This window comes from Corylus avellana, chromosome ca4 (genome assembly GCF_901000735.1).
Source record: "Corylus avellana chromosome ca4, CavTom2PMs-1.0".
Classification (NCBI taxonomy): Eukaryota; Viridiplantae; Streptophyta; class Magnoliopsida; order Fagales; family Betulaceae; genus Corylus; species Corylus avellana.
The window spans coordinates 22,929,550-22,942,282 of NC_081544.1; the positions used below are offsets into that span (position 1 = coordinate 22,929,550).

Here is a 12,733-nt window from a genome sequence, read left to right on the forward strand (position 1 = left end):
AAAGCACGTTTTGAAGATTGTCATTTTGATGAAAACATATTCCCATCACTAGGGAAAGAAAAGTCGTTGCCAGAAGCACGACAAGAAATCACTTGGAATAATTCGACGTTATCTCATTTTGATCCTCGTACAAATCAATGTGAACTAGAAGTTCAGAAGATCATTCATTTGCAGAGTATTGCAAATCAATTGCCAGATGCATTTACTGACAACAAGAAAATAATTAAGTCTCACATTCCAGCTGCTAATACTCCAGCGAAGATAGAAGTCCCTATAGGATAATTAATTAATACAGCAACAAATGAGTCTAAGGCGCGCCTGAAGCGTGGAAGACCTATTGGTGTAAAGGATAAGATTCCTCGGAAGAGAAAAGCACAAGGAAATGAAATCGGCGCTCCTGAAGAGGCCTTACCCACAAAACAGGCAACGAAAATTGATCCATTCAAACTTTCTGTACAAAATTCTCCTGAAAAGGAATCCCCCGAAGAGGAACCTCTTAAAGAGGAATCTCCTGCAGAGTTACCTCCTGTAGAGGAATAGGTACTTGAAAATAATGAGATCTCAATAAATTATGTAAGTACAGGAGAAATATTGGATAGAAACAAAATTGTTGTCGACAACATATTTTCATTTAAAGTTGCATTTGACATTACCAGAAGTAATGATGATATTGAACCACAAATCGTCGAAGAATGTCGACGTAGAAATGATTGGCCAATGTGGAAGGAAGCAATTCAGGCAGAATTGAACTCACTAGCAAAACGTGAAGTATTTGGACCTGTAGTCCAAACACCTGAAGGTGTATCGTCTGTTAGATACAAGTGGGTATTTGTACGAAAACGAAATGAGAAAAATGAAATTGTGAGATACAAAGCAAGACTTGTTGCACAAGGTTTCCTGCAGAAACCTGGTATTGATTATGAAGAAACATATTCCCCTGTAGTGGATGCAATTACATTTAGATTTTTGATTAGCTTGGTAGTTACAGAAAGTTTGGATATGCGTTTAATGGATGTGGTTACAGCATATTTATATGGATCACTTGATAATGATATATACATGAAAATCCCTGAAGGATATAAAATGCCTGAAGCATATAATTCGAAATCCCGAAGTATTTATTCTATCAAGCTACAAAGATCTTTATATGGGTTAAAGCAATCCGGACGCATGTGGTACAATCGTCTTAGTGAATATCTATTGAAAGAAGGATTTGAGAATAATCCAATTTGTCCATGCGTTTTCATTAAGAAATCAGAATCCGGATTTGCTATCATTGCAGTTTATGTAGATGATTTAAATCTTGTTGGGACTCCAGAAGAGCTCATAAAAACTGCCACGTATTTAAAAAAATGAGTTTGAGATGAAAGATCTTGGAAAGACAAAATTTTGCCTTGGTTTACAAATTGAACATTTTTCAAATGGAATTCTTGTTCATCAGTCAACATACACAGAAAAAGTCCTGAAGCACTTTTACATGGAGAAAGCTCATCCTTTGAGCACTCCAATGGTTGTTCGGTCACTTGATGTGAAAAAAGATCCTTTTCGCCCTCGAGAAGATGACGAAGAAATTCTTGGTCCTGAAGTACCATATCTTAGTGCAATTGGTGCTTTGATGTATCTTGCAAATTGCACATGACTTGATATAACATTTTCAGTTAATTTATTAGCAAGATACAGCTCTGCACCAACTCGAAGGCATTGGAATGGGGTCAAACATGTTCTGCGTTATCTTCGTGAAACAGCTGACATGGAATTATTTTATTCAAAAGGTTCAAATTCACAATTAATTGGATATGCAGATGCGGGTTTTCTTTCTGATCCGCATAAAGGTAGATCTCAAACAGGATATCTATTTACAAGTGGAAGTACTGCTATTTCATGGAAAGCTGTCAAGCAAACACTTGTTGCTACTTCTTCAAATCACTCAGAGATTGTTGCAATTCATGAAGCAAGTCGGGAATGAATATGGCTAAGATCAGTAATTCAACACATTCGAGAAAAGTGCGGTTTATCCATAATCAAAGATAGCCCGACAATATTATATGAAGATAATGCTGTTTGTATTACACAGATCAGAGGAGGATATATTAAGGGTGATAGAACCAAACACATTTCACCAAAGTTCTTTTATACACATGAGCTCCAGAAGAGTGGTGATATTGATGTTAAACAGATACGATCAAGTGACAATTTGACAGATTTATTTACCAAAGCATTACCAACTGCAACATTTAAGAAGTTGGTGAATAACATTGGAATGCGCCGACTGAAGGATCTTTCATCATAAACAATTGAAGCTCTTCATGCTAATGAGGGGGAGTAAAATGATTATGCTGATTGTACTCTTTTTCCTTCGCTAAGGTTTTTCCACTGGGTTTTCCTTTGCAAGGTTTTAATGAGGCAATCCTAAAGCATACGAAGGCACACAAGAATATTGTACTCTTTTTCCTTCGCCACAGGTTTTTTCCCACTGGGTTTTCCTTGGCAAGGTTTTAACGAGGCATATTCTTAGTGTATGGTCATCCAAGGGGGAGTGTTATGAATGCATTCATGCATTTGGTGGATGACCATTTAGTTCCATCTCTTGGAATTCTACACATTCATGTCATCTTTTAGAATTCCTATAACATCCATGTAATAAATTGATTAACCCTTTTGTTTCATATTCCCCATTTCATATTCCTTAACCTCCCATTATGATTTCATGCCTATAAAATGGAGTATTGAGTTGTATGTAAAACACACAATAATAGAGAAGAATAATACATAGTTCCTGAAGAACTAGTTTCATATATTGCAATCTTTTATCTTGTCTTGTTATTTTCTTTAATTTTACAACATCACGTACATTTTATCATATTTTAAGATTTTTAGTTATTCACTTTTGTTATTATGTTTAAAATATTATTTTTAAATATTTCTAAAGAGATGAGAAAGAATTTTGTATTATTTTTTTCTTTTTTTTATTTTTTCTTTTTTTTTTATGCATTGTTGAGTTACAATTTGCTAATTACTAGTTTGTAGTATTTTATATTTCAGTTGACATTTTGATTTTGTATTATAATTGTAACCAACACATCAACGTGTTCAATTAGGTAATCGGCAATTTGAAGAAGGTTGATGTGAAGTTCAAATACGAAGACAAGGCATTGATGCTATTGAATTCACTCCCAACTTCTCCTATGTATGAGAATTTGGTTACAACTTTAACACGGTAGAAAGAGTCCTTGGAATTAGAGGACATTACAGGAGCCCTGTTGGCTTTTCATCAAATGAAGAAAATTAGTGATGAAAGTTCTCAAGGAAAAGGGCTAATTGTAAAGGGTAACCAAGAGCGTGGAAGAAGTAGTAACAAACCTTAGACTTAAATGGTTATGGTTAAAAGTCTGAAGGTAGAGTAATGAAGGTGAGTAAGGATGCGAAGGTAGTGATGAAGGGGCATAAAAGTTTAAAGAATATTTATAAACTGTTGGGAAGTATAGTTGTAGGTGGAATCGCCTCTGTGGAGTTTGAGTCTGAATGTATTGTTTTGTGGCATATGTGGTTTGGTCATATGAGTGAGCGGGTCATGTGGGAGCTTCATAAGAGAAATCTGTTGAAAGATGTTAAAACGTGCAAGCTTGATTTCTGTAAGCTCTGTGTTTTGGGAAAGCAGAATAGGGTACAAATAAAGACAACCACACACAAGACAGGGTATTCTGGATTATGTTCATTCAGATGTTTGGGGACCAGTGATTTCAGCGTCACGAGGAGGACATATGTATTTTGTTATTTTTATTGATGACTTTTCCAAAAAGGTTTTGGTGTACTTCATGTAGCACAAATCAGAGATATTTGCCAAGTTCAAGTTGTGGAAAGCTGAAGCGGAGAACCAGACTAGGAAGAAGGTTAAGTACCTCAGGATAGATAATGGAATTGAGTACACAAACGACATGTTTAGATATTTCTGTGAGTAGTATGGTATAGAGAGACATTTCACAGTATACAAGACACCACAGCAAAATGGTGTGGCGAAAGTGATGAATAGGACTATTGCAGAGACAACACGATGTCTGAGGTTGAATGTTGGACTTGTAAAGATTTTATGGGCAGATGCAGTGAGTATGGGATGCTACTTGGTGTGGACAGGTAATGAGGTAGATTACTTTGGTTTGAGAGTATTTGGTTGTCCAACCTATGTGCACATACCTAGTGAAGAACGATCAAAGCTTGATCCAAAGTCTAGACTGTGTGTCTTTATCGAATATGGGAAAGGGGTTAAGAGTTACAAGTTTTGGGATCCGAAGGCAAACAAGGGGGTGATCAATAGAGACGTGGTATTTGATGAAAATTCCTTGTTGAAGAGTACTCAGGGTGAAGAGCAGCAAGTGCCAGAAAGTAGTAGCAGTGATAAGCAGGTGGTGCAGGTGGAATTAGAGACTCCCGTGCAGGAGAACACTTCTCAAGGTACAGAGACCTCTACTTCAGGAGTTGAGCAATATCACAGTATAGCCACAAACAAACTTAGATGCACTATCAGGCCACCAGTCAGGTATGGTTATGATGACATGGTTTCCTATGCTATTGTCATCATTAGCGGAAATCTTATTACTTTTCAAGAGGCTGTTAATAACCAAGAGAAAAGTATATGGGTGGGTGCTATGGCGGAGGAGATGGAATCCCTGCATAAGAATAGAACGTGAGATTTGGTGGAGCTTTCAGAGAGGAAGAGGGTGATAGGGTATAAATGGGTATTCAAGAGAAAGGAAGTTGTATCAGAAAAATTGGGGAGAAGTTCAAGGCTCACCTAGTAGCAAAGAGTTATGCACAGCAGAAATGGGTTGATTACAAGGAAATATTTTCTCCTATGGTTAAACATACTTTCATCAGAGCGGTATTGACGTTGGTAGCTCATTATGACATGACATTGGTGCAGATGAATGTGAAGACAGCTTTTCTCCATGGTGATTTGGAAAAGCAGATTTACATGGAGCAGCCAGAAGGGTTCAGTCAACCTAAACATGAGCACTTGGTTTGTAAATTGAAGAAGTCACTTTATGGGCTGAAGCAGTCTCCAAGGCAGTGGTGTAAGCGGTTTGACTCCTACATGATCATAATTGGCTACAGGAGATGTGAATATGACTGTTGTGTGTATGTGAGGAGCCTTGATGATGGCTCATTTATTTTTCTATTACTGTATGTGGATGATATGCTTATTGCAGCTAATATTATAGTGGAGGTCAACAAACTGAAGGTTTTGTTAAGTAAAGAACTTGACATGAAGGATTTGGGAGCAGCTAAGAAGATTCTTGGGATGGAGATTTGCAAGGACAGGGATGCCAAGAAATTGTGGCCATCTCAAGCCGGTTATGTGAAGAAGGTGTTGGAGAGGTTTAGAATTGAGAATGCGAAACCGGTAAGTACACCTTTGGCGAATCGCTTCCGTTTGTCTACTTCACAGTGTCCAAAGACAGTTGAAGAAATTGAAGACATGTCTAAGGTCCCATATGCTAGTGCAGTGGGGTGTTTGATGTATGCTATGGTATGTACCAAGCAATATTTGGCTCATCCAGTCAGTGTGGTGAGCAAGTGCATGGCAAATCTTAGGAGACAGCACTAGGATGCAGCCAAATGGATTTTCAGATACTTGAAAGGTACTACTGAGTTTGACATCACTTTTGTCAGACAAAAAAGTGATTTGTCAGTTGTTGGGTATGTAGATGCAGATTGTGCAAGGGATTTGGATGACAGGAGGTTGACCACGGGTTATGTGTTCACTCTTGTAGGATGACCCATATGTTGGAGGTCTTTGATCCAGTCCAAGGTTGCGAGGTCCACGACTAAGACGGAGTACATGGCCGTAGTTGAGGCTGCAAGCTTTGTGGCTTACAGGATTAGTCATGGAGTTGGGTATTCAGCAAGGTGGAGTTCCGTTGTATTGTGACAGACAGAGTGTCATTTACTTGGCAAAGAACTAGGTGTATCATGCGAGAACCAAGTGCATTGATGTGAGGTTTCACAAGATTAGAGAATTGGTTGCTACAGGTGAATTGTTACTTGAGAAGATTCACACTTTTGAAAATGCAGCAGACATGTTGACGAAGCTTGTTACTACAGATAAGTTCAAGCATTACTTGGACTTGACAAATGTCTTAAGGTGCTAGAAAGAAGAGGAGAGAAGGCGGCATCCCAAACCTATTAGTTCCAGGTGGAGGCCTAATATTTGATTATCTTCAAAGAGGTGAATACTCGCTAAGGTGGAGATTGTTGGAACAAGTGACTCGTATTTTATTATTGGCCCATTGAATGTAATTAGTTTATGTGGGCTTTGGGACAAATTAGTTATGGAAGGTCTTTTTGGGTTTTCCAAAATACTTACAATTTGAGTTCTCTTATAAATATGTTATGTTGTAACCCTAAATTATTGAATAGTAAAATATAGCCGCACTCTCTCCTATGGACATAGGCATATTGATGAACTACGTAAATCTGTGTCTCGACTCTCTTTTGATCTCTCTCTTTTTTATTCCATATTATTCATCATTGTTGTATACGGTAACAACAATAATTTTTCTAGAATAGAACTTGGAAGGGTATACCGTTAGTCCACAATATAGTTGGGGCTTGAATATGGGGGGACTAATTAATGAAGTGGTTATGATCAATTTAGTCAATCTTTTATGCTGAGAAGAAGTGCTAGGGAGCCAAACAAATGAATCCAGAAAAATTTTCAAACTGACGTGATACGGTTTTTAAATTAAAAAAAAAAAAGAAAAAGAAATTCTTTCTCCTTTGTTTGCTACTTACGGTCTGTCACGTCAGTTTAAAAAATTTTCTAAATTCATTTATTTGACTGCCTAACATTTCCTATACTGAAATATTGTGACCAAAGGAGATCTCTTGCGTACGTGTGAGATATGGGAAGGGCAATATACAGTTTGGTAGCCAAGGAGCTCACAAAAATATCTCTTTTGTCTTTACCATATCAAGAACATGAAGAATAATTTCATCTTTTTAATGATGTTTGTCTCTGTAATTAATTATATTAATTATCAGTCTTAATAGATTATCATTTTTTGCTTCATTGTCTTCCTTGAAGCCCTCGATCTATTTAATGTATTTCCTGATTTTGTTGCTTCTTTTTCATTAATTATTATATACTTCTTCTTGTTAAGTTATTATATTGGCTCCTAATAGAAAAGGAAATTTGGTTTTTGTTGCAGAATTTTCACGCGCAGCACCAATGACTTCCACGTTATTTTTGCTAAAACAATGTCATTTTATTATCACTTGCCACATAATGTCGGCGCTAATAAGTGTATATAAGAGGCAACTTTGGTCGTCACTAATAGATATTTCATATAATTAAGCTAGTTTTTTTTTTTTTTTTTTTTTTTTTTTTTTAAATCCTGGCTAGCTTAAAAGAATTTGTCTTCAATATCCCAAAAATTGCTATATAAATCTCATAAAAGTAAATGTATAAAGTTTTGTTTCAAATTCAATAGATTTTTTTTTTCCTAATCTACATGGCCAGTTCAAAATGCATGTGTTTTCACATATATTTTCAATTCTAACATGCATTTTTTATCGACATTTGATTCTTACATATATTTATAAAAATAAAAAATACATGTCATTTTAATAAATTAAATTAGAAAAAAATAAAATTCTCCAACATATTTTGCCTTTAAGCTAGGTTGTAACCTACCACCCAACTACATTAATTAACAGGAAAATGTGTGCCCATCTTGACTGGCCGGCTTGGGGATGATATAATTAATATGCATGCAGTTCCCTTAAGATTAGTGGCTGATCCAAGAATTCCTTTCTACATGTTTATCAATAAAACAATAAAATATAATAATAAAATATTTTTTTGTTCTTTTTATATATATTATATTTTTATTATAATATGGTAAATACAATAATAAAAAAAAAATTATACTACAATATATGTATCACAAAAAGCATATTTATTTGACTTCATAAATATATGCTAAATTGATATATCAATTACCATGTATGCACTAGTATAAAAGTAAAGAAAAATACAAAATACAAAGTGACTAAAGTTACATTCTACGCGATCTTAGAGAAACAAAATGATAAAAATGTGAAATATATCTCAATTAAAAAGCTTAAATTATAACCGAAACAAATTAAGGGCGTTGTCATAATTAAGACAAATTAAGGCCTTAATGGCTTTAATTATAAACTTTACTCTCAACTTACTCGATTGGGTTATGGGAAAATGCCAAATATTGATAAATAAACATTAAATTTCTTGAATTTTTTTTTTTTTTTTTTTTGGGTAATATGAAACCAAGAATGCGAAACAGCCAAAGAGGGAAAGATTAGAAAAAGTCAGAAAAACATCAAACACGTTACACGAGAATGAGAGAAACCAAGGTCTTGACTTCTTGGTTATGACAATTGAGTAGTTGAGAATACACGGAGAATGTTAGAGAAACATCGAACACACACTGGCTGACGCATTGCCTGACGCACTGACTGACGCACATCAAACAATTAAAAATTAACTGCGCGCTGCACAATGAACTGTCATTTTTAATTTTTTTTTATCAAATTAAAAATTAACAGCACGCTGTCATTTTTATATTTTTGTCTAATTTCATTTAAACATAATGCTAACAGTCCTACTTTTTTCAGTGCTCACGGTTTTAGCAACAAAGCAAATCAAGGTTAAAAGCATGGCTGTAATGCTCAACTGCTTCGCCTTTCAATCCCTTCCTTCAGTTGCTCTCCTACGTGCAAGAGCTCAGAGATCTCCCAAGTTTTCTATGACTTCCACTCTTTACACCAACTCTAAGTGAGTCCATTCTTTAAAATCTCTCATTATGCTTTTGAGTGGTTAACTATTTTAGTTGCAATCAATTACCTAACAAAATACTAATTATTTTTTTTTTCTTTAATTCTAGAGGGAAAGCATTGTCTTTAGGCCATGGAAATGTTAACATAGTTCATCCCATGCTACCAGAAAATATTGAAATATTCAAATCCATGGAGGAGTGGGTCAGGAGTGACATCTTAACTCTCCTAAAACCTGTTGAAAAATCTTGGCAACCACAAGACTTTTTGCCAAATCCTACCTCATATGGATTCGTTGAACAACTCAATGAACTCAGGGAGAGAACAAAGGACATTCCAAACGACTACTTTGTTGTCTTAGTCGGCGATATGATCACGGAAGAAGCCCTTCCAACTTACCATGCACTTATCAATGGCACAAAAATTTTTCACGATGAAACAGGTAGCGATAACACACCTTGGGCAACATGGGCAAGGGGATGGAGTGCAGAAGAAAACAGGCATGGTGATCTTCTCAACAAATACCTCTATCTTTCCGGACGAGTGGATATGAAACAAGTTGAGAAGACAATACACTATCTGATTAGATCAGGAAAGGTGAGATATGCAGTAATTATTTAACGTACATTTTTTAACTTGCTCATAAGTCTTGTCACTAGCTTATAACGAGACCATAAATGTCAGAATTTTAATGTGTGATATGGAATTTCACGTCCAATAATAACAACAAATATGATTAATCAATATAATACAACAAAATTAATAAACCCATAGTTTTGATAAAACTTTAAAGTTAGAATGATCAACAAGTTAATGTCCTATATTTCTCTCTAATTAGGATGTGGGCACTAGGACAAGTCCCTGCTTTTTTACTATCTACACATCGTTTCAAGAAAGAGCAACATTTATCTCCCATGGAAATACAGCCAAGCTTGCCATGAAGCACGGGGATGAAAAGCTTGCCCAAATATGTGGCACAATTGCAGCAGATGAGAAGCGCCACGAAATTGCTTATACCAAAATAGCTGGGAAGCTTTTCGAGCTTGATCCAAATGAAACTGTCATAGCATTTGCCGACATGATGAGGAGAAAAATATTAATGCCAGCCCACTTAATGTACGACAACTACGATGAAAATCTTTTTGATCATTTTGCAAATGTTGCCTCTCGGATTGGTGTGTACACAGCCAGGGATTATAGAGAAATATTGGAACATTTGGTGGCTAAATGGAACGTTGAAAAACTAACTGGACTTTCCGGTGAGGGACAAGAAGCCCAGGACTATGTATGCGGATTAGCTCCAAGACTGAGAAATCTGGAAGAAAGAGCTCTAGCAAGGGCAAAAAAAGCATCCCCCGTTTCTTTTAGCTGGATTTTTGGTAAGGAGGTGTAGCCATAGAACTGGCTGGTCCCTAAACGCTGGAGGTGAAAAAAAAACAACTAGTAGCCATAATTTAGCAAATTATGGGGGAGTTTACAATAAACCAAATATTCCCTTCTTTGTATTTTGTAATATTATAAGTTGCTTTTACTCGGAGTTCATGAGTTTGAAACTACTTGTTAGCTTTCCTGTTTGTTTGTTGTTAACTGTTTGTTCTTTTTGTTCCTTTCTAGGCTTTTCTAGTTGTTGGTTAAATATAATTTTGTAATGATCACTTATTAGAAAAAAAAAATGTATTAATATAATTTTGTAAGATTATTCTTACCGTTGTTTCTTCTAGAATTCCCACTTGATTTTCACGTTGAACTTTTTTTTTTTCTTTCTAAATTTGGTTAAAAAGATAGATAGTATTAAAAATCAATAGCATTCAATTCGTAGGATATATCCCCATATCGGATTGAGATCCCCGGCAATAGTGGAAAAATTGCATACCAATTTTTTTTGAAATCCTGACCATGCATTTTCATCTAACAGTCACCATTCTGCCACGTGTCTCACTTAATATAAAATACTAAAATATTATTATTTTTTAAAAATAAATATATAATTAAATAATAAAAAATAAAAATAATTATTAAAAAATACGAGGTGGCCGGCCACCCCCGCCTCAGCCTCTAGGGGTGGCCACCCCTCAGTGGTCGGTTATGGCTCGGGCCATAGGGGTGGCTCACACTCCTCAACCAGCAACTCCCTGCGGTCAAGCCCCTGCTGACTGGCTGGGGTGGTTCGCCACCCCATATTTTTTTAATAATTAATTTTATTTTTATTATTTGATTTTATATTTATTTTAAAAATAATAATATTTTATTATTTTTATATTGAGTAGGACACACGACGAAATGGTGGCTGTTAGATGAAAATAGATGGTAAGAATTAAAAAAAAAAAAAAAAAAAAAAAAAAAAAAAAAATTGGTGAGCAATTTTCCTACTATTGCGGAGGTCTCAATCCGCCCATATCTTCTCCAACCTTCACTTTTTGAAAGTTATATAGTTCAAAATGAATAATAATAATAATAATAAATCATCATAAGATAAGATGGAAGATCTCATTCAAAAATTCTCCTCTTCTCCATAAATGTGTTAATACATTATTGGTATCATCCGGATAATCTTTCAACCCATGTTGTTTAATACATTTACTATGAGGGATAAATGTATATATAACAGTTTCCGATGAGTCTATATCACTTCATTATAAACTATATTTCAGTTGTCCCTTGACCAGTTCATTATAAACAATTGTCGGGGGCATAAGGATTCCACCGATACAATGGATTCTCATATTCTAAGATTTAAGTCCTCCATTTCATTTAACGGTCTCAACAAATATAAAAGTTTGTATGTTATTGAGCTAATTAATTTTAGTTTTTAATATGTCAAATCTATTTGCCTCAGTAACACAAATTTTTACATTTATTTAGGTCATTAAATGAAATAGAAGATTCAAATTTTAAAATATGAGAATCTTATATTTAAAAAAATATAAGAAAATCCATGCCAGCATGCAACTGTAACTACATATGATGTATGTTGGCCAAGATTTGAAATGGAGGGAGCCAAACAAATGAACTCAAAAAAATTTCTAAACTGACGTGGCAGACAAAGGAAAGAGAATTGCATTTTTTTTTAAAAAAAAAATTTTAAAACTCTTGCCACATCAACTTTAAATTTTTTTTTAGTTCATTTATTTGACTTCCTAGAACTTCTCAGGAACTTAAACATTTTCTTTATTGGAAGAGTCTTTATTATACTAATAATATTTGAGAGATTTATTCTATTGAAAGTTTTAACCAACCACCTAGCTGACATAATGGAAGAGTGGGGCTTGAGACATATGATATATGCTGAGCATATATAATTGACAAATCTAGCAAACCAGTTTGGGCATAGTATCCAAATCCACTTATACTCGAATGAACTTGAACATTTCTAGCTCTTACTTGATTTATGAGAAATTCCTATATACAAAACTTATCTGATTTAAAACCAAATTACATCAAAGTGTTTTGAGTGCCGAATTAACTAACCTAAAAACTAACAACTAAATATTAGTTAATTTGTCGATGAAAATGGGGTTTTGTCCCCCTCCTCCCTCCACTGCCAAAGTTGGTAACTCGGAGTAACTCCCGACCTTTTTTTGACTCAATGGCAATTTCGAATGTAGGTAAATTAATTAGTGGCCAATAATTTTGCTTAGGTTATTAATATTATATTAATTTGTGTATTTTTTATTAAAAACATAAACAAAAACAAACTAGCCTAGATTAATTTTGTTTAAGGTCCCCATAACAAATGTAGTTAAATTGATTGGTGACCAATAATTTTGCTATGGTTATTAAAATTATATTAATTTGCGTTAATTTTTATTAAAAAACAAAACAAACTAGCGTATATTACTTTTGTTTAGGGTCCTCATAACAAATGTAGTTAAATAGATTGGTGACCAATAATTTTGCTATGGTTATTATGTGTAATTTTTAT

At 34.7% G+C, this 12,733-nt stretch overlaps 1 protein-coding gene across 1 annotated transcript; it reads left to right on the plus strand.

The window, feature by feature from the left end:
- The first annotated feature begins 8,693 nt into the window (after positions 1 to 8,693).
- Positions 8,694 to 10,204, plus strand: LOC132178572 (stearoyl-[acyl-carrier-protein] 9-desaturase, chloroplastic-like). The gene is made up of 3 exons (XM_059591015.1): positions 8,694 to 8,812; positions 8,922 to 9,408; positions 9,650 to 10,204. Exons 1-3 carry the CDS (start codon positions 8,694 to 8,696, stop codon positions 10,202 to 10,204), a joined length of 1,161 nt encoding a protein of 386 aa, XP_059446998.1.
- Positions 10,205 to 12,733: the final 2,529 nt, after the last annotated feature.

Bases quoted from the DNA above. Each gene is read 5' to 3' on its own strand.
- LOC132178572 (XM_059591015.1), top strand. From the start codon at position 8,694: ATGGCTGTAATGCTCAACTGCTTCGCCTTTCAATCCCTTCCTTCAGTT. The intron at 8,813-8,921 runs GTGAGTCCATTC...CTTTAATTCTAG, and splicing joins ACTCTTTACACCAACTCTAA to AGGGAAAGCATTGTCTTTAG. The intron at 9,409-9,649 runs GTGAGATATGCA...CTCTCTAATTAG, and splicing joins ATCTGATTAGATCAGGAAAG to GATGTGGGCACTAGGACAAG.